General features: G+C 48.0%; 1 protein-coding gene across 2 annotated transcripts; it reads right to left on the bottom strand.

Moving 5' to 3' along the window:
- Positions 1-2,406: 2,406 nt before the first annotated feature.
- On the bottom strand, positions 2,407-16,849 carry PIANP (PILR alpha associated neural protein). Of its 2 annotated transcripts, none has more exons than XM_090055099.1 (6): positions 15,991-16,849; positions 9,680-9,747; positions 8,945-9,510; positions 8,661-8,742; positions 8,110-8,337; positions 2,407-7,700 (listed from the first exon to the last, which is right to left on the bottom strand). In XM_090055099.1, exons 2-6 carry the CDS (start codon positions 9,694-9,696, stop codon positions 7,679-7,681), a joined length of 915 nt encoding a protein of 304 aa, XP_089911225.1. In that variant the 5' UTR covers positions 9,697-9,747; positions 15,991-16,849; the 3' UTR covers positions 2,407-7,678. The 2 variants fall into 2 exon arrangements, with proteins under 2 accessions (XP_089911225.1, XP_089911214.1); XM_090055088.1 differs by lacking the exon at positions 15,991-16,849 and adding an exon at positions 15,264-15,971.
- Between the last annotated feature and the right edge of the window lie 7,652 nt (positions 16,850-24,501).

A 24,501-nucleotide genomic window follows, 5' to 3' on the forward strand; every position in this document is an offset into this window, starting at 1 on the left:
ACTTATGGCCTGGTGCTTAGCGCACCATGATGGGAAACAAGGGATGTAGGTTCAAGCTCCCTTTGAGTAAGGGAGGCTTAGAACCTGAATCTCCCAGGTTTTAGCCACCAGGTCCTCCTCCATCTTCCCCTGGCAGTCATGGGTTTTGCCCACCTAAAATTTTGGGATTTGTGCACATACCTTTGTGACTATGTGGTACCACATAACTATCTGGCCAAAGCACAGTCCTTATGCTCAGAAGCTGTGTAGATTTTTATGCTTTCACACTATGCCTGGAGAGAAACACAAAATGTGCCGTAAGTGCCAAAAACAGCAGCCACATGGCTGGGTATGTGCTGCTTAGACACATAAAATAAAAGAGGATCTAGTGCTAAGCATGTGGGAGCTGGGGCAAAGTACAGCAGCAAAGAGCCTCAGACAGTAACTGGGAGTGTCGGGTATCAGGGCCAGTGACTGGAGGCCCTTGGAAAACATGGGGAAATGAATTCCAGTTCCCATGGGCAGAGGGCCCTTCACAGCAACTTTGGGGTTTGGATGACATCTTCAGTGGCAAAAGTCCTTGGGTAATAATTGGAGGTGCAGAGCTAAGTCCCATGTCTAAACAACCTTGGACAGCATGACAGGGTTGGTTTCCAGGTCCTGGTAGTCCAGGGCCTTGTACAGTTATTGGTAGGGGGAGGCTGTTAACCATCTACAGTGGTTGGGTGGCCTTGGACAGTGTCATATGGGGCCCAGGTCTCATGTCCAATGAATAGAGGACCTTTGGCATCCAGATGTGGGCATCTGGATGACACCTTTGGATGGTGAAGTTCTTTGGACAGTCACTGGGGGATGGGAAAGGTCAGAGTCCCACATCAAGTAAGCAGAGGCCCTTAGAGAGTAACTTTAGGGATGGGGTCCCCCAGGAAGTGCACAGAGGCTCTTGCACAGTAATGGAGGGTTTGGATCCCAGGCCTGCTGGCGGAGGCCCTTGGATAGCAACTCTAGGGGCAGGCCCTCTGTTGCCCAGTGGCTGAAAGGCCATGAACAAGAACTGTTGTTGAGTCTCCAGCTCTGTGGGTAGAGGTCCTTGCATAGGAGCTGGTGGGAGAGGGGCTACTCCCATATCCAATGGCCAGAGACCCTTAGGCAGTGATGGAAGGTAGGATGCTGACCTACATGTCCAATAGGCAGAGATACCTGGTCAGCATCTGGGAAAACCTAGGCCCAGGTTGAGTGGAAAAAAGTTTTTAGACCATAATGGAGGCAGGGGTACTGGGTAATTATTAGAGGTGAAGATTGGGTCTGTGTCCAGTGGGTCTCTGTACCTTTAGTGGATGGAGAGGACTGAGTCCTGTCTGCAGTGGATAGAGGCCTGGGGATGGTGAATGGGGTGGAAGGAGATAGATCCCATCACCTACAGCTCAAAATCCATGGACAGTGACTGCGGGTAGAGAACATGGACTCCATCACTGGTGTTTGGACCATAACAGGAATGGGCCTGACTCTCATCAGCAATGGGAGAGTAAGAGGTGGAGGGAATGGCACATCTCCAGTGGCTGGGCAACCTTGGACAGTAGTGGGGGTGAGAGTGAGGGTGGGGGAGAGGGGAGGCTGGTCCCATTTCCAGTGGTGAAGGTCCTTGCACAGTAACTGGGGGGTCAGGGACAGTAATTGGAGCACCTTAGATTCCACTTCCAGTGGGTAGAAGCCCTGGACAATAATAGAGAGCATGGGACATGAGGTGGGGAGGGGCTGGGTCCCCTTTCCAGTGGCTGGAGGAATTACCAGAGAACCTGACCATTAAAATCAGGTGGTACATATGGCTCTGCTTTGCAGCCTCCTCCCCTTTGTTTCCCACCCCTGCACTGATCACTGCTAGAGTTAATGAAGTGGAGGAGTTTATCAGAGACAAGGATGCTTAATTACAGAGCAGCCCTGGAAACCAGCAACAGCAGCAGCACTGTGGCCAGGAGGGGAGGCAGCAAGGCCGTAAATAGAAATCGCGGAGGCAGCCGCGGGGAACGAAGTGAGGGAGATTTCTGCTCCCTCATCTTACCATCTCCCTCCCTTTTCCTTCAGTTCTCTTCTCTGACTGTTCCCCTGGCTTCAATCAGAAATGAACACTGGATAAACAGTGCAAACCTGTAGCTGGGAAATTGCATGCAAGAGACGAAACAACATCTGAACCTGAAGACTGAATCCATTCCCACCCTTGCAGAGCCGGGGCATCTTGCTATGAAGGCTAGGGTTACATGGAAGCAGGGAGAAAGAAGCGAGGCTTGGAAAAGAGGGATGAAATGGAGGATTGGTGGGCACAGGGCAGAACTGTCATTGCTCTCTGGGCAGCAGCAGGTGGCTGTGCATGTGCTACCTCAAGCCAGCCTCCATGGGATGGTGCCCCTTTTCATCTGCACTCTACACCACTTTCTACAGCAGCAGGAGTTTTGTTTTCAGTATTTTGCAAAGGTTTATTTAAAAATGTTGAAACTTACATCCCACAAGAATTGAATATTTCACCACAAGAAGAGAATCCTACAAAAATATATATCACAGCGCACAAGGGTGGGGGAGGGAGAGAGGGTGAGACTGAGGGAGGAGGCAGAAAGGGAAGAACAGAGAGGAATGGATGGGGGAGAAGCAGAACAAGACAGAATGTCAGAGAGAGAATAAGAAAAGAATGAGGATAATGAAACAGCAGGAGAGCAGACAGGGACTGAGACAATGATATAGGTTGGGAGTGTAGAGATGGAAATCACAGGGTGAGATTAAATGAGGAGAGGGGGAAGGGGACAAGCAGGTGGCAAGAGAATTTGGTGTGTTTTTTCCCTATTTCCCAGCCTTCCAGCCTAGAACAGGGTTGGGGCTACAATGGGATGCTGGTTTGGATGTGATAAGAGATCTGGACCTAGCCCAGAGGCTCTGTTGTGAAAGACTTGACTCTAGAGCTGTGCCAATAATTGTTTTTTTGGTTTGGTTGCAGAACAGAAAAAAAACCCAAACAAACCAAAGTTTCAGTCTAGCCACACCTAACAGTAACATGTTTCCAGAATTTCTGAAGAACCAAACACATCAGGTTTTGTTTCCAGGCATTTTAAATAAAGGAAAAAAAATAAAATCTGGAAACAAAGGCCTACGTTCAAAAGTGAGGCAGGTGCCACAGAGGTGAAGCCAGTTTTCCTCTTATACCATGCGTGGCTGAGGCTCTAAGCAGGGTCTGGGAGACCTAGGTTCAAATTCTCTCACTTAAATGTTCACTAAGCAGGAGAAAGCATGTGAGATCAACTCTAACCCAGTGGTTGGGGTACCTAACTGCTTAAGTGAACATTTAATGACAAGTTCAAATAGCTCTCACAGGAGAGAATGAAAGCCACTCCAGAATATCTTGCACCTTGTGGTTAGGGCAAGTTCCTACTCTGAATTACCCAGAAAGGAGATCTCTTATCTCAGTATGCCAAGTCCCAGATGAGTGTCCTAGTTGTAGAACATGAGAGGAAGACCTCCTCCTCCATTTCGTAAACACCACCTAAAATGCCTTGTGAATGTAGCTGAAAAACTGGAACGATTCCACATTTTCAAAACACAATTTGCCAAATTCACCCTGATTTAGCAGATAGTTTCAGGTGACCACAAGCTACATTTTTGGTGAATAAACTATTCGTTGGGAAAATAAATTGCCCAGCTCTTGTCAGCTTGTCTGCGAGAAGCAGGAATCTGGTAGATCCAGAAACAGAAGGAGAGACAGCTGGCCTGTCCCCCGTTTTGGAAAAATAATGTTGGAGTGTTTTACCCTTCCCCTGCTACCTTGATGCAAATGAAAATGATTTTCAGAAGGTTTTAGGCAGGGAAGAATCAGGCCCAATGAGATTATTTAGTAAATGCAAGCAGTTTTTGTTGACATACTGTTTTAGGATTGTTCTGCTCAAGTCAAAAACATGTATCAATTATAAATTCACATTGTGTGGCACATCCTGGAGGTTTCACATGAGACAGTTAATGGCACTTATAGAAACATATTTACCTAAATATTTAAATATAAAAAATGAACTAAAAACATACCACATGTATAATATATTGGAGTTGCTGCCACAGGTGCCTTCTCTTCTGCATGTCCTGATTTTTGGAATCCTTGGGCAGCCTTACCACTGCACCCTTACCACTACAATGCTTTTGCATTTAAATTCCTAGATTTGTTTGGTTGGTGTTAATAAAAATAAAAGAAAAATAAAGGAAAGCAAAGTATTGAAGATTATCTGGCTTGTCAAGTTTAGGAAGTTCTTTTCAGCTGAACTTGGGACACCCCTATATCAGTCACTAGCACAAGTCTAATGTGTGCCATCAAATTTCTTATGTGGCTTCTATCTTGCAGGAAATGGAAAGGCAGAACAGAGTTCATTTGGTGAATGGACTAAGGCTGCAAGAACGTAAAATCAGGTTGTATCTTTACTTGAAAAGTTGAATTGATTGGATTAAATTGATTTTAGAGCAATCTAACTGATTTGGTTAAAAACCCCTCTAATATAAATGCATGTGGCTTAATTTAATAATTTATCTATGCAAACACAACTAATTTAAGCAAAGGTTAAGCCCAGCTTAAGTGACTACATTGTAAACTGATATAGTTAAACCAATTAAACTTTTCTTATATAAGCAGGCCTGAAGTGGATCCAAAATAAAAAAAACCCAACAAAACAGTTCATGGTCAGAGCTCAACTTAGTTTTACAACATAATAAACCTATACTTTTACTTAATAATTTTTTTCTAATTTCTGCTGTTTGTTCTCAGTTTTTATAAAGCTCATTATGGATTACTTTTCATGTAAATAGTCTTATTGGTGAGTCACACAAGGTAAACACATGAGACCTTTTGTTCTGTTTCCCATTTTACCTTGTGGAGCGGTTCTATTTGAACGGCCTTTTCATGAGAAAATAAAATAAGGCAATAGTATCTATTGGGGAATCCAGATAGCTCTGGAGACCTTAATTTTTTAAACAAAGCTTTGTGGAGCCAAGAGCAAAGCTTCAGATGATCTAGTAGATCACCTTGTGCAACTAAGTGGATAGGCAGAACCAGATCTTTTGCTGCTCCTGTATTTTATCTATTGAGTGTTTGTGCTCTAGATCAGTGGTCTCCAAACTTTTTTGATCGTGCACCCCATTAGTAAAAAAATTTTGAGCACGCACCCCCAATATATGTATATTTATATTCGCGCACCCCTATCAGTAAAAAATTTTTGAGCACGCACCCCCAATATATGTATATTTATATAAATATAAATAGAAGTTATAATATTTTCTTCCCACACCCCAATGGATTGTCTTGCACACCCCCTGGGGTACACCCCCCCACTTTGGAGACCACTGCTCTAGATCCTTTGCTCTTTGGCTATGCATTCATTGCCAAAAAAGTGTAGAGGTGTATGACTGTGTGTGTTTCACAAATGTTTTGCTATCTTACAGTAATATTCTGGTGGAGACTTGCCTTAGGCAGTATTTTACACAAGGAAGGTAGGCAAGATCAATGTTATAACCATACCCACAGTTTTCCTTGAACCAGCTATATGATGGTAAAGCTACAGAGCTTTGTCTCCACTTTACAGTGACATAGATGGTAAAAGCTCTCTTCCTGTAAACATATGCTCTTCTTGTCACTAAAAACAGAGGAAAAATGTCTACTTTGCCTGTTATGCCTCTTAGTAGAACCTAGATGTCTAAGACTTAGTTATATTGTACTCTACCTCTTGTTTCCTGGGCAAATGCCCTAACAACTCAGCTATTCAGCTAAAAGGTGGGTACATCTCCTATCTGCTCTCCTCTCCCCACTTTGTTTTGGGGATCTACATGGAATATATGCTCTTTGCCAGGCAGATGCAGAGTTAGATAGATACATCCCAGTCACCCCAGCCCAGCTACGCAGGTACGGGAATGTGATATAAAATCTGCATAACAAGTATCTGTGTCTGGGAGGCAGCATGGAATCTGTCTGGGCTTTAGATGGATAAATGCTACTTAGAGGCATAATAGGCTCTGTAGAATTTTGCCCTGGGTCTTTATATCCTAGGCACTTGGCCTGCTCTGACCATCTTTGCCTTTCCCATTTCCATCTCTGTCACTGGGGAGTGTGCACTGCCATTGAAGACACCCAAACTAGCTTTAATCTGCCTAATGTGCAACATCAGCAGCAAAGCTGTAAATGCCATGGCTTTTCAGCACAGACCATGCATACGTGCTCAGACAGCTGATCCACACTGCATCTTTACACCTATTGGTACCCATGCAAGCTGGACGAAAGCTGGTTCAGGTGCTCTTGACTGTGTTGTAGGCACACCTTGATCCTCTCAACTCTAGCAAGCACCATCTGATGTGCTGATTTCATGGCCAGAGTGGAGCCAGGAGCATTCCACAAGTAACTGAGTAATGCAGAATACTCCTCAAAAAGTTCCTTGGTGAAGGCTCTGAATGGCTTCCTTTTCTAACAGACAGGGTAGGAGCCCTCTCCTGCCTACCTCATATAGGGTCAGTCTCTCAGTGCCTCTGATGAAAACACCTTCTACCCTTTCTTCACTTACCCGTTGGCCCCCCAGGCCCTGACAGAGAGCTCTGCTCAAGGCTCTTCCCCCACTATAAGCCCAGCCAAGGCCAGGCTTCCCCCTTCAGCTGCTTTGGCAGTAGCCCTGCCTTTAAAGGACCCATTCCAGATTCTTTTTCACACTTCCTGAAACACAAAATAGCCAGAGGATTTTGCTTCACACTTGCTGAAATCACCTGGGAGCAGAGGCAAAACCAGGATGAGGGAGGTTTACAAAAGATCAGAGTGACTAGAAACAGGCTAGAATGAAAAGTATTCTGCTGACATAACCAGAAAGAGATGGAAAGGGAGGAAGAATGGGAAGAGAAAGAAGAACTGAGAGGACAACGTTGGGTGACAGAGGAAGAGAGAGGAGCATCAGAGCAGATGTGCATTGGGAGAGAGAACAGAAAGAGTTGAAAAACAGAGGGAGCACCAAGACTCTCTCCAAGAAACAGGAGCCAGGAGGAAGAGTGAGTTCTTCCCCCTCACATCAGCAGGCTCTGCTTCCAGCTCCTAGAACCATCATGGAGAGGTCAAGACAATGAAGAGAGACAAGCCCTCCCCCCCACACACACACACACCCAACCTCCCTCCCCCTGCCTCAATGCCTGCCAGCCTGTATCCATCGCTGCCCAGGCAGGGAATTCCATGGTGACAGCTCCAGCTGTTCAGAAGACACGTTAAAGCACACTGACAGAAGGAGAAGGGACACACTGAGGGACTGAGCCTGTGGGGATGGGGGTAGTACTCCTGCCTCTCCACCTCCCCCCACTCCCATATCAGACATGCACTGGTGGGTTATTCACAGGGATCAAAGTGCGTGAGTGTGTTGGGAGAGGGCCAGAAGGGGTTAATATTTCACAACACCAAAAGATCTTGTCTCCTGGGTTCCGCTGTCTTGTCATCCCATCTTGGGGGTTACCCCCTATTCTTGCCCCCATTGAGAGACCAACGAGGGCCAGACTGTCTGTTGCCCAGTACATCCTGTTTTGGCAAAGCTAGAGATGGTGATAGAGGGCCGTGGCACAAGGGAGTTTGTTCCCACTATAGCAGAGGCAGCAGAAATGCGTACTCCTTGGATAGGACAGGAGTAGTTGGGGGAGCCAGCTCTGCTGCTCTCCAATGTTGTCACAGGTTCACCAGTGGGATTCTGGGGGAAAAAAAGAATTAGCAATGGGAGATTCCTCTTCAATCTGCCACCCCGCTCCTGGCAGTAAGGGCTGTTCTCCCAGCCTATTTCCTAGGCATCCTTGTTGCTTCCCCACCACCACACACACACAGTTGGACTCTATGTTGTTCCGCAGGCTCACAGACCTGTTTGTGCTGGGAGATGGCTCCTAAGTCCCTTGCCACTGGTGGCACTTTTTTCCTGTTTCCCTACTAAACAATCATGTTCTGGCCTTCAATCCACACCCCATTCAAGGGAGAGATCACAGACACACATCAAGGAATCACACTGCTATGGCCTCCCGTTGCCTGCCTTTCACTCTGTCTCTCTCTGTCTCTCTCTCCCTCCTTGCCTCTGTCCCCATTTCATTGTCCTATCTTTTTTCACTCACCGATTGAGCTGGAAGGCACTGCTCTTCCCCTGGCCCCCCAGTTTCTCTGTACCCTCCTGGACCTGCCTGAGCACCTCTGTCTCAGAGGCAGGGGCCAGAGTGTCTCCATAGGGCCCAAGGATGCTGACTGTGGCAGGTGACAGGTCTGTGAGTGGCTGCTGACTCTCTGGCTGTCGTATCTCACTCTGCTGACCAGAGTGACGCCGCCGCTTCTGATTACGGTCCCAACTGCAGGGAGAGAAGGTTAGTGAGACACAGGGAGCCCCTGCCTCCCCCCTGCTGCTGCTTTGAAACAAGCAGAATCCAGGGAGCAGTGGGGTCTATGTGCTCAACACACCCAACACATTAAGAACAGTAGATGCTACCCTTCAAGCCTCTCCTTTGCAAACATACCCTTGAAAACTGGGATCCATCACTAAAAGTCCACACTTACAAGTCAAAGGAGGGGCTGTGTTCCTCTGCACACCCAAAAACACTAAAAACGTGCTTTGCTAGAGCATCTTTAGTGATGCCAAAGCTGGATAACAGCTACACACTGAGAATCTACTCACCAGAACTTGAATATTATCCCAGTAGCAACAAGAACGATAATGATAGAGATTGTGATAGTCACATACAGCTGAGGATCCACACCTGAAAGACAGTGAGAGAGGGTGTGGGGGAGAGGAAAGAGAAAATGTGAGAGTCTCCTCCAACACCCAGCCAAAGGTGTTGGAGGATAACGGACAAGAGTGCTGGTTGAGGTTAGGGGGAGGCTCTCTACAGTACAGCCCTGCTCTCTCCCAGCAGGAACTACTATAGAGAGCAGAGTGAAGGGCATGGAGAGCAGATTTACCTTCCCCCCGTGGCCCAAACAAAAAGGGCCGCAGAGTGGCTGGGGTGTCACGCAGATTGAGGCCTGCATTGTGCAGCAGCGAGTGGGAGTTTGGTTGCACTGTTGCCATCCCATGTGGTGAAACAAAGGTGTAACTCAGGTGTGGGAAGCCTGGGTTAGCTGAGTTGGTGTCACCTCCATCCTCATCTGATACTGTGGGGCCCCAGACAATAGCCCAGGGGTACTGGGATGAGGGTAGCCCATCCTCAAACCCAGAGGGCGTGGCAGGACGGGCCCCATGGGCCTGGCGCTTCAGCCGCACCACATGACGCAGATCTGCCCCTCGCGGGGTCAGAGATCGCTGGCGCAATGAGATGAAACGGGAATCTCTCTCTGGTGGTGAGATCCTGTCCCAGATGCAAACAGGCCTGGAAGTTGAGGAACTGCGACGGGCACAAAGTGGCCGAGCAGCCAGGGGGTTCCGGGAGCGAAGAGACCAAACGCTGTGTGGAGAGAATGCTGAGGCCAGGAGCAGGAGAGGCCAGAGCTGCAGTGAGCGGAGGCAGGAAACCAGAGGAAGCATCATGCTGTTAGGGGGAAAGGAGAAAGAAAGAGAGTTAGTTCCCTGAAGAGAACTTCCTGTTGGGAATGGCTTGGACCAGGGCAGTGGAGAGCACTTCCCACAGCCAGCACTCCTATCCTTTTCCCTGTGGTGCCTTCTACATGGCTGATTAACTCTGGGAATTGTGAACCTACCAGGCACTAGACTCCATCTCAGAGGCAAAGGGTTCTTCTTCAGAAATGATCTCGTCTCATGTTCTTCACTGAAAAACACAAAAGGAGGTTCAGTGAATGGCTCTACTGCTCCAATATTCTTCTGTATGAATATGCAGCTGTCCATCCCCATTGGCTACCTAGACCAACACCTGACTGCCTAGACCCATGTCCCAGTGCACACTGCTACATGCAGCCTCCTCCGTAAGCACACATACATACACACACACACACACACAAGTAAATCCACACAGATGCACATCATGCTTTCCCCTAGATGCCCATACATACATGTGCAGTGCACTCAAGCTGTGCAGAAACACACACACCTATACAGAATAATGTTATGAGCACTGAGGTACAGACATATGTTATTTTTCCCTAGGGACTCTTCTGCCTGAGGCCCAAGAGGGGAATTTAGTATCTTTGTTTGCTTATCACTAGAACAAGTTGGAATCTTAATTCCTGTATTTATTTATAGTGTAGAGCATGTAATCCATTTATTAAAAAGGGACTCTTCCATTATGTGTCAGAAAGAGAGAGAGAGAGAGAGAATGAGGAAAAATGAGACTGATAAACAAAAAAGGCTGTGAAAGAGAGGGTGAATCAGCTGGAGAAGTCCAGGCTTGCTAAAGAATTTAAGAGCAAAAATGTGCCTATCAAATATTTAGTATTTACCTTCTTGTTGGCTAACATTGAGTTAGCCTTTCCCTACTCCCTGTCCCAGGTCTCCTCCATTTTTCTCCATCTCTCTCACCCCTATCTACCACTCTCTTTCACTCACAACTGCTTTCCCTATTATTGTTCCACAGCACGGACAATAGCAAAATAAGAGCTGATATCACTGGTTGAACTACCCATCTGCTGTACCCCATCTCCCTGCACCACTGTCTGGAAGTAGAAGACACAGTACTGCTGCCCTTCACAGTCCATCTCTCAGGCCCTTTCACAGCAGTATGCATTAAAACCTCAGATCCTTTTCTGGTATGGGGGTGAAAATGACTCTGACCCAGAATTCCAGAGTAAAATAAAAAACTTAGCACAATAAAATTGATAGGATTATTTGAACTGCAAAATATCAGCTTCAGATTGAGTGAGGATATATGAATACAAGCTGCCTCTCCCCTCTGTTTTGCTACTCTGGAGGGGGTCCTAGGATTGGAGAACAAAACAAAGGTAAGTATGTATGATTAAAGCTCAAGGCTGAGTCAACATGGATGGCCAGGTCAATCAGGCAATAACTATTGTTCACCCTTCTCTTCTAAAGCCCTATGGAGTCCTTCAGTGGCTTTTGCCATCACCTCCTGGTTAGTCTCTCTTAGCATTAGTTAATTAAAATCTCAAAACAACAAATTGCAACCCTCTTCTAAATGTAAGTCTGTTCCTATCGGTGGATGAGAAGCTTCACTCCAGTGGTAGGACCAGGAAATCCACAGCCCCGGAGCCCTTGGATGGGTTGGTAAGGAGAAGGCAACTATCACCAAGAAAAGAGTGTCTGAATCGTTGCTGATGCATTAAGTGGGGATATTTTTAGGCTGCTTCTGCTAAATATTTAAGCAAGGTTCACAGAGAAAAAAGATCTCATCCATCTGTTAATGCAAACTGCCCCTTTCACACATGAGGATCACCCTATGAAGAGATCTGGGTAGTATCACTAGTCTTGAAGATGTGGTGGGGGGGGCGGAATCATTAGTTTTTCTCTTTCCACTACATCTCACTGATGTAGGTGTTACATTGCTCTTAAGCCATTATATTTAGAAAGGACCTTGAATTCTCTTGGAAAACATGTAAGTACAGTTCAACACAAAGGTGCCACAGTGGAGTGATGCTCCTCTCCAAAGCTCATGTTGTAGGGTGTTGGTCACATGATGCACAGAAGCTGAGGGCGTGACCTCTAATTATAGTGCCTTGAGGCCCCAGTGAGATGAGTCACCTCAGGGGAATCAGGAGTCAGTGTACCCAGTGCAGCTCCCTATGTTCTCTGGGTCTCCAAGATTGCACCAGGGGCCAAGACAAGGGCCATGATCTGCTTAGGGACTAAAATGTAAATTCCAGTAACAGTGCTATGAGATTCAGACTTTGCAGGGCTCAACAGATGGGAGTGTGAATCCTAATGTCATCATCTTGGAACAGGTATAGGAGAGTAAACTTCCATCCTTGAGGAACAAAACTGAAAAGCCCTGTGCTCCTGCTAGGGATGGATCCATACGAGGTGTAGCTGTGCAGCTACTCTCCCCTCCCCTCCCCCCACTTTTGGTTTGGAGAGAACCACAGGAGCCTCTGGGGGCTTTTTCAAGTCCCTAAAGCAGGTGAAAATCCACCCCTTTCCCCTTGGTGCTCAGAAATATAACCCCTCTCCTCCTCCTCCCCCACCTGTTGCTTCTGCTTTCCCTGCTGTTCCAGGTTCAGGGGAAGCTCCAGAGCTGCCTCTTCTCACCCCAGGTAGGCTGCTGGACTCAACTGGGGATTGGGACCATGGCAACAGCAGAGTGGGAGAGTAGTTTTCCTCTCCCTGCCTGGTCCCCCAGAAGCAGTGGGGAAAGCAGCAGTAGCAGGTAGTGGAGGGCTGGAAGGGGAGAGGCAGCATGCCTTTAAGCACAAAAGGGGAAGGGAGAGGAGATTTTCATCTGCTTTAGGGACTTAAAAATGTTCCCAGAGACTCCCAGAGCATCCCCACCAGTGTTTGGGGTAGGGGAGGGGGGCAGGAGAGGCTGGGAGCAGAGAGTGTAGCCACCTCTGCAGTGCAGCTAGACTCCTGTACCCCTCACTGGAAAATCCTGGATCTGTTTCTGCTCAGGAGCAGAGTCCTAGTTCTAATGCCCCACGATGGAGATTTTGCTTTGTGCCTGGTCTAGGAGCATTACTGGCAGTATGCTAGGGCATGAATCTATGGCACTGTGGGGCAGGAGCATGGATATCGGGGTCTGTGTCCCCTCACTATGCCAAGGGGTTAACAAAGTGAATCTTTGCACACCATGCATGGAGAGCAGAGGACAGATCCTTGGGCCAGTGCTCCAAAGATAGGATCACTCCACTGTTAGAGATTGTATGCCCAACTGGCACAAGCTAGTATCTTAGAGCACAGACAGTCCTGTCTTTGGGTGCTGGTAGTCTGAATTGTGTCATGGGTGCAGATGCTGCTCCACTCAAGGCCTGGGATACAGATTCTTTTTGTTATAGCACTGTAGTATATTTCCTCTGGTGAATGGGAGTCTAAGTCCTAATGTTAGTGCCCCAGTGTTTGAATTCCAGTGCATGCAGATAATGCCAGTGTGAATTCCAATGCTGACCCAGCTGTCCTTTGGAATGCAAAAACTCCTGAACAATTGTTTCTCCACATCTAAGTCTGTCATATACAATGCTCAATGCCCTCAGCCATTCTATTTAATAATAAACTGTTGTGAGAACTTGTGAGACCCTAAAGTCAGAGGTGCCAGCCATATAGATGATATGGCATCTCTTTTACATCAAATATTATTGACAACATCTGAGCGCTGAGTGCTGAAGCTAGACTAATTCAAATAAAGTGCAAATTTTTAACAACCTTTGTCACATACTGGAGCAACTGACCTAAGGATATGGCAGATTCTTTTTCTCCTGAAGTCTTTAAATAGCTACCTTTCTAAAATACAGGCTACAGCAAAACCAGAAGTTATGGTCTTGATGCAGGAAATGAAATTGGTTAAATGTTCTAGTCTGTTTAAGCTGTAGGTCAAACAAGATGGTCAACACCGTCCCTCTGCACTAAAAACTATGAATCTAGCAGCCTTCTTGATGCTGAATGAAGATCAGCATCTGTAAGAAGAGCAACTGGCTGACACTGAGCACATATAAGACATGCCAGTGGGAAGTGGGTAGTCATCTTCTATTTGGGAATAGCCGGAAGATTGCCCCCGATTCTACCTGGCTTGTATTCCGGATGGCAAGCTTTATTTTTGTGACATCTAGACATCACTGTTGCAAAACTGTGCATCTAGGAATGAAGCTCTTTGTTCTCCGAAAGCTCCAGCTAGTTCAAAATGCAGCAGCTTGTTTGTTCAGCAACTCAGTTTGCCAGGAATGCATCACTGTGGTTCTCCACACCCCACACTAGATCCCATTTAAACACAGAGTCCTGTTCAAGGTCTTTGACCTGTTATTCAAAGTCCTCTCTGATGTTGGCCCCAGTGACCTGAGGAATCAATCACCTCTCCCTCTGCCATGATGAGCTCATATGATGGATATGTTTAATGAAACAATGACATTGTCAAGTGATGGGGAGGGCTTGTGACCCTGAGGAACAGAACATTCATAGGATCAAGGCCAAGAGTATGAAACTCATTGCCAGATGAAATAACATTTGCCATTAAAAGCCCCGCTGCATTGCAAGCTAAATGCAAATCATCTCTTTGTCCATGGTTACCCGCACCAACATTCCCATTCTTAATAATACCGGTTATTAAAGAACAAAACCAAACCAAATACGATCTACCCACCCCAAGAGAGGAAAGAGAGTGATATACTGGTTGTTGCATTTAATATTTGGGAGAGGTGCAGATACTATGACAACCATCAGTACAAGAACTGGGAAGGACAAGGAACTCTGAATCCCAGTGACTCTCCCTGGAAGTAGGTCCCCTGAGCTTGGGAATTGGCAATGCAAGTAACAGTGCTACTGCCTTGGGGCCCTGATCCCTCTGCACTTTGGAGCAGCCCAAATCCTGGTGCAGCTCTCACTATATTCTGCAGTGGAAGGCCTGTGAGTGTGAGTCACAGAGCAATTGCCCCAGGCCTGGTAATACTGCTAGTCTGGGATGGAGTAAAAGGGCTGGGAGCATGAATCCAAATGCCAGTGCCAGGGGGCTGGAAGTGACGACACTTGTAGTCTAGATTGCACTGTGCACGGGGCCTGTAAGCGTGGATCCCAGATCCTGTGGGACCTTACTGCGTCTGGAGGCTGAGAGTTAGAATCTAGGATGCCTACTGTCAGAGGATGCTGCTGGGCTTGGTGTCTGAGCTTGCCAATCCTGGTGTGGGTTGCTCACCCAGGCTGTTCCAGTGGTGCTGTGAGTCTGAGAGTGTCAGTGTCAGCCTGGTGGGGCGCAGACCCTGCAGTGCTCAGCACCCACCATCCTAGGGCACAGAACCCAGCCAGCATGCTGGGGCACCAGGCAACATGCTAGGGCACCATCCCACTGCTGGCAGAAGGATTCTGGCAGATGCTGGGGGGGGCAGGAAATAAATTTCCCAGGATCTGAGGATGGGAATCCCCCCCATACACACACACACCCGCGTTTGTGTGAGAGCCAAGCCTGGCTGGAGCTGCGGGTGACCCCCGGCAGGGTGCCTCCCCCGCGCTCCCCTTGCCCCACATGTGTCACAACTCTGCCCATTCTCTGCCGGTGCCCTCCCCCCGCCGTGCCCAGCCTGCTTCGCAACCAGCCTCCCTGCAGGATGCCCCCCCTCCGAGCTGCGACAGCCGGGTTGAAGTGGCCTCGCCTGGCACAACAGGTCTGTGCCGGGGCCCGGCGGCGGCGCTGCGGGCGCAGGGCAGGGCGGGGCGAGGCGGGAGCCGGCGCGAGCTCACCTTGGCGGCGGGCGGCGCGGGGGGCGCCCGGCTGCTGCTGCGGCGGCGGCGGCGGCTGGTGGCGGTGGCTGTGGTGCGGCCGGTGCCTCTCCTGCCCGGGACGGCGGGGGCGGGCGCGGGCGGTCGGAGCAGGCGGCCGGCGCGGCCCCGCTCCCCTCCGCCGCCGTCTCCGTCTCCGCCGCCGTGTCTCGCTGGCTGCGTTAACCTGCTGCCCGCCCGCCGCGGGGCGCCCCGAGCCCGAGGGAGCCGCCCGTGCCCCTGCCCTGCCTGCCCTGCCCTGCCCTGCCCTGCGCCGCCCGCCGCCGCTGTCTGCCCGCCCGCCTCGCTGCTTATTTTCAGGATCTCCTAGTCAGGATCCGCACAGGAAGCGATTAGGTTGCCATGGAGAGAGGTGTCTCCAAGGGACCCGTCACTTGGGGCGGGAGCGCTCTCCTGTGAATTCCCCCCCGCCCCGCGCCGCCAGAGAGATGCGGGCGGACCCGGCCCCGGCCCCGGTCGTGTCCGCGCCGGGGCGGCCGGCTCGCTTCGGCCCGGCCACAGCCCCGCTGAAAGCCCTGCCCCCACTCCCAGCGCGCGCCTCTGCCCCGACTCCGCATGGGCTGGAAGCCGGCCCAGGCCTTTCCACACACTTGGCCCTGGCGGCAGGTCAGGGGCCAGGGGCCACGGCCCGCCCCGGGCCACGCAGGCTCGTGCCGGGGCATGCCACGCTGCGCGCCCCAGCGTTTACCTCGGCCGTCCGGGCGTCAGTGTTTTCCTCCTGCTCCCGGGGGGGCGGGCTGAAGGGGGGGCTGCTCCTCTGGTGGGTCTGGGGGAACGTGGACCATGCAGCAGATGGGTGCTCCAAGTCTTTGTTGGCATCACATGCCAAAGCCGTTTCGTCTAAGGCTGAGAACTCTTTGCCCTTGTCTGGGGAAAAAATGTTTTCTCCTAAGACAGACAAGGGACTCTTCCAGGATGGGGCTTCACCCTACATTTGGAGCTTTGCCCCACGGAAGGTCCATCTGTCACTAGGGCCTGTTGAGAGCGTGCTTCTGCTTAAGGGCTGCAGCGTTTAGGGGGAATGTCTAGGTTATGTCCCCGTAGGGGTGTGAGCCTAGAGGAGTCTGCCTCTGTATGTTGGAGGGCTGGAGGGGGTGCCTCACAGGCAAATACTCGATTTACCACAAAGCTAAAATCATAAATCAAATTATAGGGGAGTGACTGTGCAGCCAAGGGGTGAGAGAGGAGAGACGGAGCTGTAGAGACACCTTCCACTGTACTGTCAGAAAGATGAGGGAGTGAGAAAGTAATTTCCTCAGATTCTCAGAAACAATCAGACTTTTCATCACAAAGTGAGGAGGAAAACCTGTGTCTGACCCTGGGAAAACAGAGAAATGGGAGAGACAGCATGATGGTGTGCAGCAACCTGCCACTGCCTCAGGAATGGATACTGGTGACAAAAGGGATACATTGGATCAACCCCTGACACTGTGTGAAGCCTGGAACACACTGTACCCATCTTTGACAGGCACCCCGGGGGGGGGGCACATCGATTACTTTGTCAGCGCTTCTGTAGATTGTCATGCCAATAAAATGTGCTGAATTGTGTTTGAAAGAGTCAGTTCTGTGTGTTCCATCTGCACTGTCTTTTGCGCGTGTTTTCATGAGCATGTTTGAGAGTTCGTTTGTGTTTCATATGGTTGGGGTCCCTCTTTGGGGACTCAGTGATGTGTGTATTTCAGGGTGACAGCATACATGTGGACCTGTGTTTGGGTGGGTTTAAAATCATTGGCTTACACATTTTGAAAGAGGTCTGCAAGTGCTGTAGGGAGTGATTTGTGTTTGTATTTGGGAGAGTGTGTGTGTGTGCATGTGCACACACACTTGTGTGCTCAGAGGGGTGCCAGTTTATGTGCGAGAGGGGAGTCAGCATTTACGTGTGTCCTTTTGAGCCACTCTCTGTATAGGCACATACACAGGGTTTTATGCCAGGGATTACCCATATTTCTTTCCCATTCTCTAGCCTTTTCATCTCTAACCCTCCTGGGACTTGTACAAATTATCTGTACAAAATTCACTCTGCTAATCCTTACTGCGTTCATCTTCTGCAGCTGGCTATATACATGGCCGGGGCACCCCCTTCTGGATGGGAGACAAGGATCCAACACTCCCCCATAAATCATACCTCTTAACCCTGTGCATGCTACCATACAGTCTTCTCCAGGGTTTCTCATTCTCCCAGTCCCTCCTCCTCCTCACCTGGGGGCCACTGGGGGGAGGGGGGTATGAGGCTGGAAGAAGGGCTAAACCAGCCACTCAGGCTCCTTCTGACCTTTTCAAATTCTGATGAATGTGTTTAGTATAATTGGGAAGCACAAAACAGAAAATTCAACCAGGGAAAAGGTCAACTAAAGGGCAAAAATACAAATAATGCAAAAACTAAAAATCCACCCCTCCCCCCCAAGCAAAAATAGTGGAGGAAGGAATCAGAGAAATAGGAAGGAGAGCCTGGGACAAAGATAGTGTGGGGAGCCAGGCATCTCAGTGATAGGATCAGGTTGAGGTTGGAATGAGGTGGGACAAAGGGGGAGCAGAGAATTTAGGATGAAAGCATTAAGGCAAGGTCATGAGGGAGATGCGATGAGGTTAAAGGAAAGGTACTTTTTATTTTGAAGTGCAAGCTTAGGATGAACAGGTCTGAGTGAGGCTGGGAGAGTAGTTTAGGAAAGGGAGTGATTGTGGTTGGGGGAGGAGGTTACAGTGAAATTGGTGTAATGGGTGAAGTGGGTGGAGGGGGTTCATGGAAGCTTTGGGTGAAGGGATTGAGATGAGGTAATGAGAGCTAGGGGCTTTTGCGGGTAAGGTTAGAGTGATGCAAAGTATAGGGTATTACTCAGAAAGGAATAAAATTGCAGGAGGGGGCAACGATAGAGTGAAATTAGGTGAGGAATTAGGGTTGCCTGTACCCATTACAGAAACAAATCTTACCAAAGATAGAGGACTATTAGTGGGTGGAAATGGTTGACTTGTGTCCAATGAATATTTTTCTTTTGTGTTTGAAGATAACTGGGAAATGTATTCATATCACATGGGAATGACAAAGTATGTTTTAGTCCATTAGTAATTACAGAGGAAGTTGTAACAGCAGGGTGTGTACACAACATCTAATAACATTCCTGATACACATAAAGGGTTTTAAATCAGCAGACAAGGACAATTTACATCTAAGAGTCCTAAAAGAATAGGCTCAGGATTCTGCCTGATGCTGCTTATTTTTAATATATCTGAGAGTACTGGGGAATGGCCAGAAGGCTGGAAGAGTGCTAATGTTGTCTCAATATTCAAAAAGGTCAAGTGGAGTGTTCCTCTTGGCATCAGGCCCAGGCAAAATCAAGGAAAAGCAGACATGGGATTCACTCAAGAAAGAAGAAAAGGATGGGGCTAGTCTTAATGCCAAAGTGGTTTTATGAAAAAAAATCCTGTCAAAAAAACCTGATTTCACTTTTGCATGAAACTACAAGTTTGGTTGAAAAGATAACTCTGTAGATGTTATACTGACTTGAAAGACATTGACTTTGAGCAACATTATAATGAAAAGCTTAGCACTACTCTATAGAAAACACATTGAATGGATGAAGAACTGGTTATGTGACAAAATCTCACAGAGAAACTGGTAACCCAGAATCTGCAATGGTAGGGAGTATGTTAGTGGGCTTACACAGGGGTCAGTTCTAGGTCCAAAATAAATGTAACATTTTTCATGTGTCATCTGGAAGTAAACATAAAATCGCAGCTGAAGAAATATGTGGTGGACAGAAAGACTGCCAGAGTGATAAATAACAAAGGCAGTCAAACAAAATGATTTGGAATGAACAGGAAGTTGGCCTGCTCAAATAAAATATGTATTAACAAGCCAACTGCCTGTCAAGAATGATGGGGGGAGGCACCACCACACTGCCCCACACTGCCGCCACTGCCTCCAGCCCCATGCGACCCCTCCGTCCGGCTCCATGCGCTCCCCCCCAGTCACTCCACCCCGCAGCGCTGCCTCCCAGGCGCAGAGGGGGAAGCTTGCACGCAACAGCCACAACCGCCACCCAGTACCTACTCTGTGCTGCCACCACTGCTCGTCCAGCCACACGCAATGACCTCCCCCCCTCCAGCTCCCCTCCCTCCCTCCTGGCTGTTGTCGGGGTCTGGCAGCGGTGGCAGGACACCGCCACTGTGCCCCCCCTCCCCACATCCCTCCCCCTCCCCTCTCCACTCCCTGCTGGCTTTTGTTGGGGCCCGGCGGCAGTGTCAGCAGCAGCAGCAACAGCGGCGGCGAGGCCAGAGCAGAGGGGTGAAGCCTGCACTGCGCAGCCAGCACCGTGTGCTGCCGCCTCCAAGGAGCTCCACTCCATCCCCGCTCTGCCGTCCCAGTCTGTCCCCGTTGTCCCCCTCTGCCTCCAAGAGGCAGGGCTGTGGGGCTGGGGAGGAAGGGAGGTGAGGCTAGCGCCGCTGGTCTTGCCTTCCCACTCCGGCCCCTACCCCTACTGTCATGGCAGCGCTCCGCCACGTGTGCGTGTCTGTGCAAAGCATTCTAATTGGTTGTTTCAATCAGCATTGTGATGGGCTGCGAATAAAGCGTTATGGACAGACAGACAGACTAACGCTTTTATTATATTAGGATACAGCCCTACGCCAAGGAAAGACAACTGTGAGAGATTTAAAGTAATTAAACGGATTAGATAGGAACAAAGAGATGAAGAAGTGACTTCACTAAATGGCTCATCTGTGGTAGCAGAGAAAGGCCCAACGTGAACCACTAACTGAAAGCTGAAGCCAGGCAAACTGAAATAAGGAAGGATACACAGTTTTTTGCTAATGAGGGTGATTAACTACTTGAACAAACTTCCAAGAGAAGGGCTGGATTCTTCATATCTTGGTTTCCTCAGATCAAGACTGGAGGCTAAATCCTGTTTCACCTTTAAAAAACAAAATGCCACTTACATGTAATTTTTGGTACCTATCTAGAGTTTAAGTTCTATTTTCTCTTTCAAGTAGATAGAAGATACTCATTAGTCAAACACAAGTTGTCAGGCCCAATACAGGAATAACTGACTGACTGACATACTGTAGTCTGTGTGACACAGGAGGTCAAACTGGATGGTCATAATGGTCTCCTTTAACATGAGGAAGTGAGCCTGGGCTCCCAAAACCTTATGTTATATATCACCAACTCTGGATGCCAACTTAGAGGGGGTGCCAAAATGGAGGTTCCCCTCATGGAGCCTGCACAGAGGTGGCAGCAGCAGCAGCAAAGTGCAGAGACACTCTTCTCCTCTTACTATAGCCACTGTTTCTCTTGCTGCTAGATTCCCTGATACCCATTACTGCAGTCAACTGTGGTAGCTGCAGTATGGGGCATGAGAGTGCCCACCAGGCAAAAGGCTGGCCCATGGCACAAACCCTACTAGTTAATACCTCTGGGTCCAAACCACGATCAATTCTGAGTCAGGTAATTCACCAGTTCTCAGTGATATTCAAAGACACTATCATCTTGTAGAAATGTCAATGAACCCTAAAGGGTTAAAGATGACAGCTAGTAGGAAATTAAGGGAATAAGCTACTGAGAAATTAGGGGAGGCGGGTGTTAATCTGAGAGTGAGACAGGAGTGCATCCTTTAGAGAGGGTTAAGAACATTGTCAGTTCAAGCACTCAAATACCATAAGTCAGGCTCCCAAAATCATGAGACTGACTTAAAATGTATGAGATTTTGTCAAAGAATTAATTCTTTGCCTTTTGCTTATTTAGTTTTCATGTTACACAAAGGGAATTTTTCCAGCTTCTGTCTGTAACCACAAGGCTTAGAAACACTGCTTTGTTAAAAAATGAAAGATCGGATGTTCATGGCTCCAGGAGTGTGGGCTGAAAGAAAAATACTAAATATGACTGGAGTTGGCTAAGGAGAAAGGGAGGCTATGCTATGCTGTTATGAAGGGTGTAGTGAGAGATGAGAGTGAATGATTTAGGAGGATGGGCTCCTCAGCCAGAAGGGATCTCAGAATTATATCCTTCAGAAGACTTCCCTGGGTCTTGCCCTTGGGTTAGTCTCACAGCTTGGTGAAGTTAGAATAGATCGAAAGTGGGAACAATGCAGTCTAGCAGATAGGACAGTGGGGGTTCAGGGTGAAAAATGAGGGCAGAGACAGAATCAAGCAGGTAGGATGCTGGGGCTGCCTGGTTTTATCTAACTAATAATGAAAGGCAGTGAGCGTGTCAGAGTGAGTGAGAGAAACGGATCAATAGAGAGATAAAACCTGCGATGGAAGGAGCAGAAGTGAAGGTGGGGAAGAGAGGCATAAAATGCTGCATATCAGAAAGGTTACATTTTACACCCTGATTTGTAGTCACTCTATGCTGGTGTTAATGGCTGGACAAAGTGCAAAGAACTGGCAAACTAGGCCTAAATACAGAAAGAGAGAGAGAGAGAGAGAAAGACAAAGACAGGGAAAGACAGAGAGACCTGTGGTTACTACTGCCCTTTAACCTGGTTGTGGACAGTTCAGCACCATCTGTGTAATGCTTCCTAGTACAAGCCCTGTTGTTTTCTTCTTTACCTAACACTATATGCAGTGTGAGAAGAGCCTGGGAACATATTAGCTCCAAAAAATCAAATCCATAGTCCTTTTCCGATTCACTGATTCAATGCAGACTCTGTCCTAACCCAGTGAGATGCACAGACAAACCCCATGTTTTATCAGTCAAAGAACAGGGCATTTTTCTTGTAGTCTTAACTAACCAGTGGGAAGTAATGCTAGGTGCTAAGGCTCATGGCTGACAGCCTGAAGCTCACAAGCTCAAGGCCACAGCAGAAACACAGAGTCCTTTCAGAGTCCAATAAATCTGTGAATTCTGCTAAAAATTTTGTCACGAGGAAGCCAATGAGGGACTAGGGAACGCATTCCCCAAACCACCCACATATTAAGTTGTGGGGCTCATGGCATTTTTTTAAAGTAATTCTTTCACTGGTACACACATACCCCCTTCTCCCCCACCCCCATTAATATGGGAAGTAGAGAAGGAGTAACACCCTCCCCGCCTTGCTTCAGGGTTTGAGGCATCCGGAACTGAGAAGCCCAGTGCAGAGGACAGTATACTAGGAGTCAGCTATTCAGATGGTTCAGATGATTCCCAAGTTGGTCCAAAATAGAAGGGGATTAGCTCAGGGGAGTTGAGAGATGGCCTCTGAGGCTTCTTATTGCGAAGGCACTGGTCCCAGTCTGCCACACGGGTTTGGTGGGATCTCAGTCAGTCTTACCTAATAATCGCTTTGTGTCTCTTGGATTAAATTAATTTTCTTCTCTTGGATTGAATTCGTTTTCTTAAGGTTCTTCAGCATAGTTCTTGGTGGGGTAAATATTTGCATAGAATCATACTGTCAGGAGTACAACTGGGATGTAGGCCTGTAAGGGACTGTGATGTAGGCAGTCACCCTGGGTGGAACCACAAGCTGGTGGGGGAGTCAGGAGCAGGAAGGAGGAATCCAGACCAATGTCACTAGTCACAGGGTCCAGAGCAGACAGATACAGCTATACAGGACTGGGCACTGGTAAGCGTTAAACTGAGCCATGAGACAGAAGCCAGCTGTCAGAGAACAGAGGTGGGCAAAATGCAGCCCAGGGGCCAGATACAGCTTGCCAGGCCATTCTATCTGGCCCACGGGGCCCCCCCAGAATTAAGAAAATAAATATTTATCTGCCCCTGGCTGCCTGTCATGTGGACCTCAATGGCTTGCCAACTCAGTAAGCAGTCCTCCACCCAAAATAATTGCCCACTCCTGGTCTAGAAGCACATGGATCAAGGAGCCAGCAAGACAGTCTGGAAACAGAGGAGTCAGAGCTAGACCCTTGAACAAATATTCAGTAGGCAGGAACAAGGATAAAATCACAAAGCCCATCAGCAGGACCCAGAATGCTAATGAACAGGTAGGGGGCCAGGAAACTCAAAACAAGTTGTTAGCTAAAACATAAGGTGCAGACAGAGGAGCAGTTCCCTGTTGTAACTCATGGCACTTTGCAGGAAGCTCCATGTGTTACAATCCCACAGGCCCAACATATGTCTTCTCCTCTCCAGACTGAGTAATCCCAGTTCTTCCAACCTTTCCTTGTATGTCATATGTCCTAGACCACTAATCCTTTTTGTTGTTTTAGTTTGAATTTTTTAAAGTTGCCCATGTCTTTCTTGAAGTGCTGTACCCTAAACTGGACACAGTATGACAGCTCAGACCTCACCAGTGCTGAAAGTAGTAGAATCTCTTCTCATGACTTGCATATGACACCCTTGATAATACTACCCAGTATACTACTAGCGTTTTTTGCAACTGTATGAGACCGCTGACTCATATTCAGCTTGTGGTCCACTATAACCTCTAGGGCTCCAGTTCTGCAGTATTGTGGTGTAGCCAGTCACTCCCCATTTTGTATCTGTGCATTTGATTGTTCTTTCTTAAGTGCACTACTTCACACTTGTCCTCCCAAACTTCATCTGAACAATTTCAGGCTATTTTTCTTATTTATCAAGGCCATTTTGAGTCCTCATCTTTTCCTCTAAAGGGTTTGCTACCCCACCCAGCTTGGTGTCATCTGCAAATGTGGTAAGTATGCACTCAGTTCTATCCTCCAAAGAACATAGTGAGCAATACTGGACCCAGGACAGACCCCTAGAGAACTCCACTTGATATCTTCTCCCAGTCAGATAGTGAATCATTGATGACTACTCTCTGAGCACAACCATTCAACCTTTTATGCACTCACCTTCCAGTAGTTTAATTTAGACTGCATTTTCATGCGTACTAATGAGAATACCATGGAAGGCAGCATCAAAAGCTTTGCTAAAATAGAGGTATATTACATCCACTGCTCTCCCACCACCTTCAGAACCTGTTGCTTTGCCATAGAATTAAATCAGGTTGGTTAAGCATGACTTGCTCTTGACAAATCCAGGTTGACTGTTCCTTATCTCCTTGTTATCCTCTAGGTGCTTAGAAATATGTTATGCTCAAGTATCTTTCCAGGTATCAGAATTAGATTGATTGGTCTGTAATTTCCTAGGTCCCACTTGCTCCCCCCCCCCCTTTTTTTTTTTTTTTTTTTAAAAGATGAGGACTATATTTTTTCTTTTTCCAGACTTCAAACACCTCAGCAGGCCAGCAAAATACTATAGCGCATTACTTTAGGACTTTTAAATGCAAATTTTCCATGTCTGCTGATTCAA

The sequence above is a fragment of the Crocodylus siamensis genome, chromosome 1 (assembly GCF_052110815.1).
Source record: "Crocodylus siamensis isolate JL-2025a chromosome 1, ASM5211081v1, whole genome shotgun sequence".
Taxonomy (NCBI): domain Eukaryota; kingdom Metazoa; phylum Chordata; order Crocodylia; family Crocodylidae; genus Crocodylus; species Crocodylus siamensis.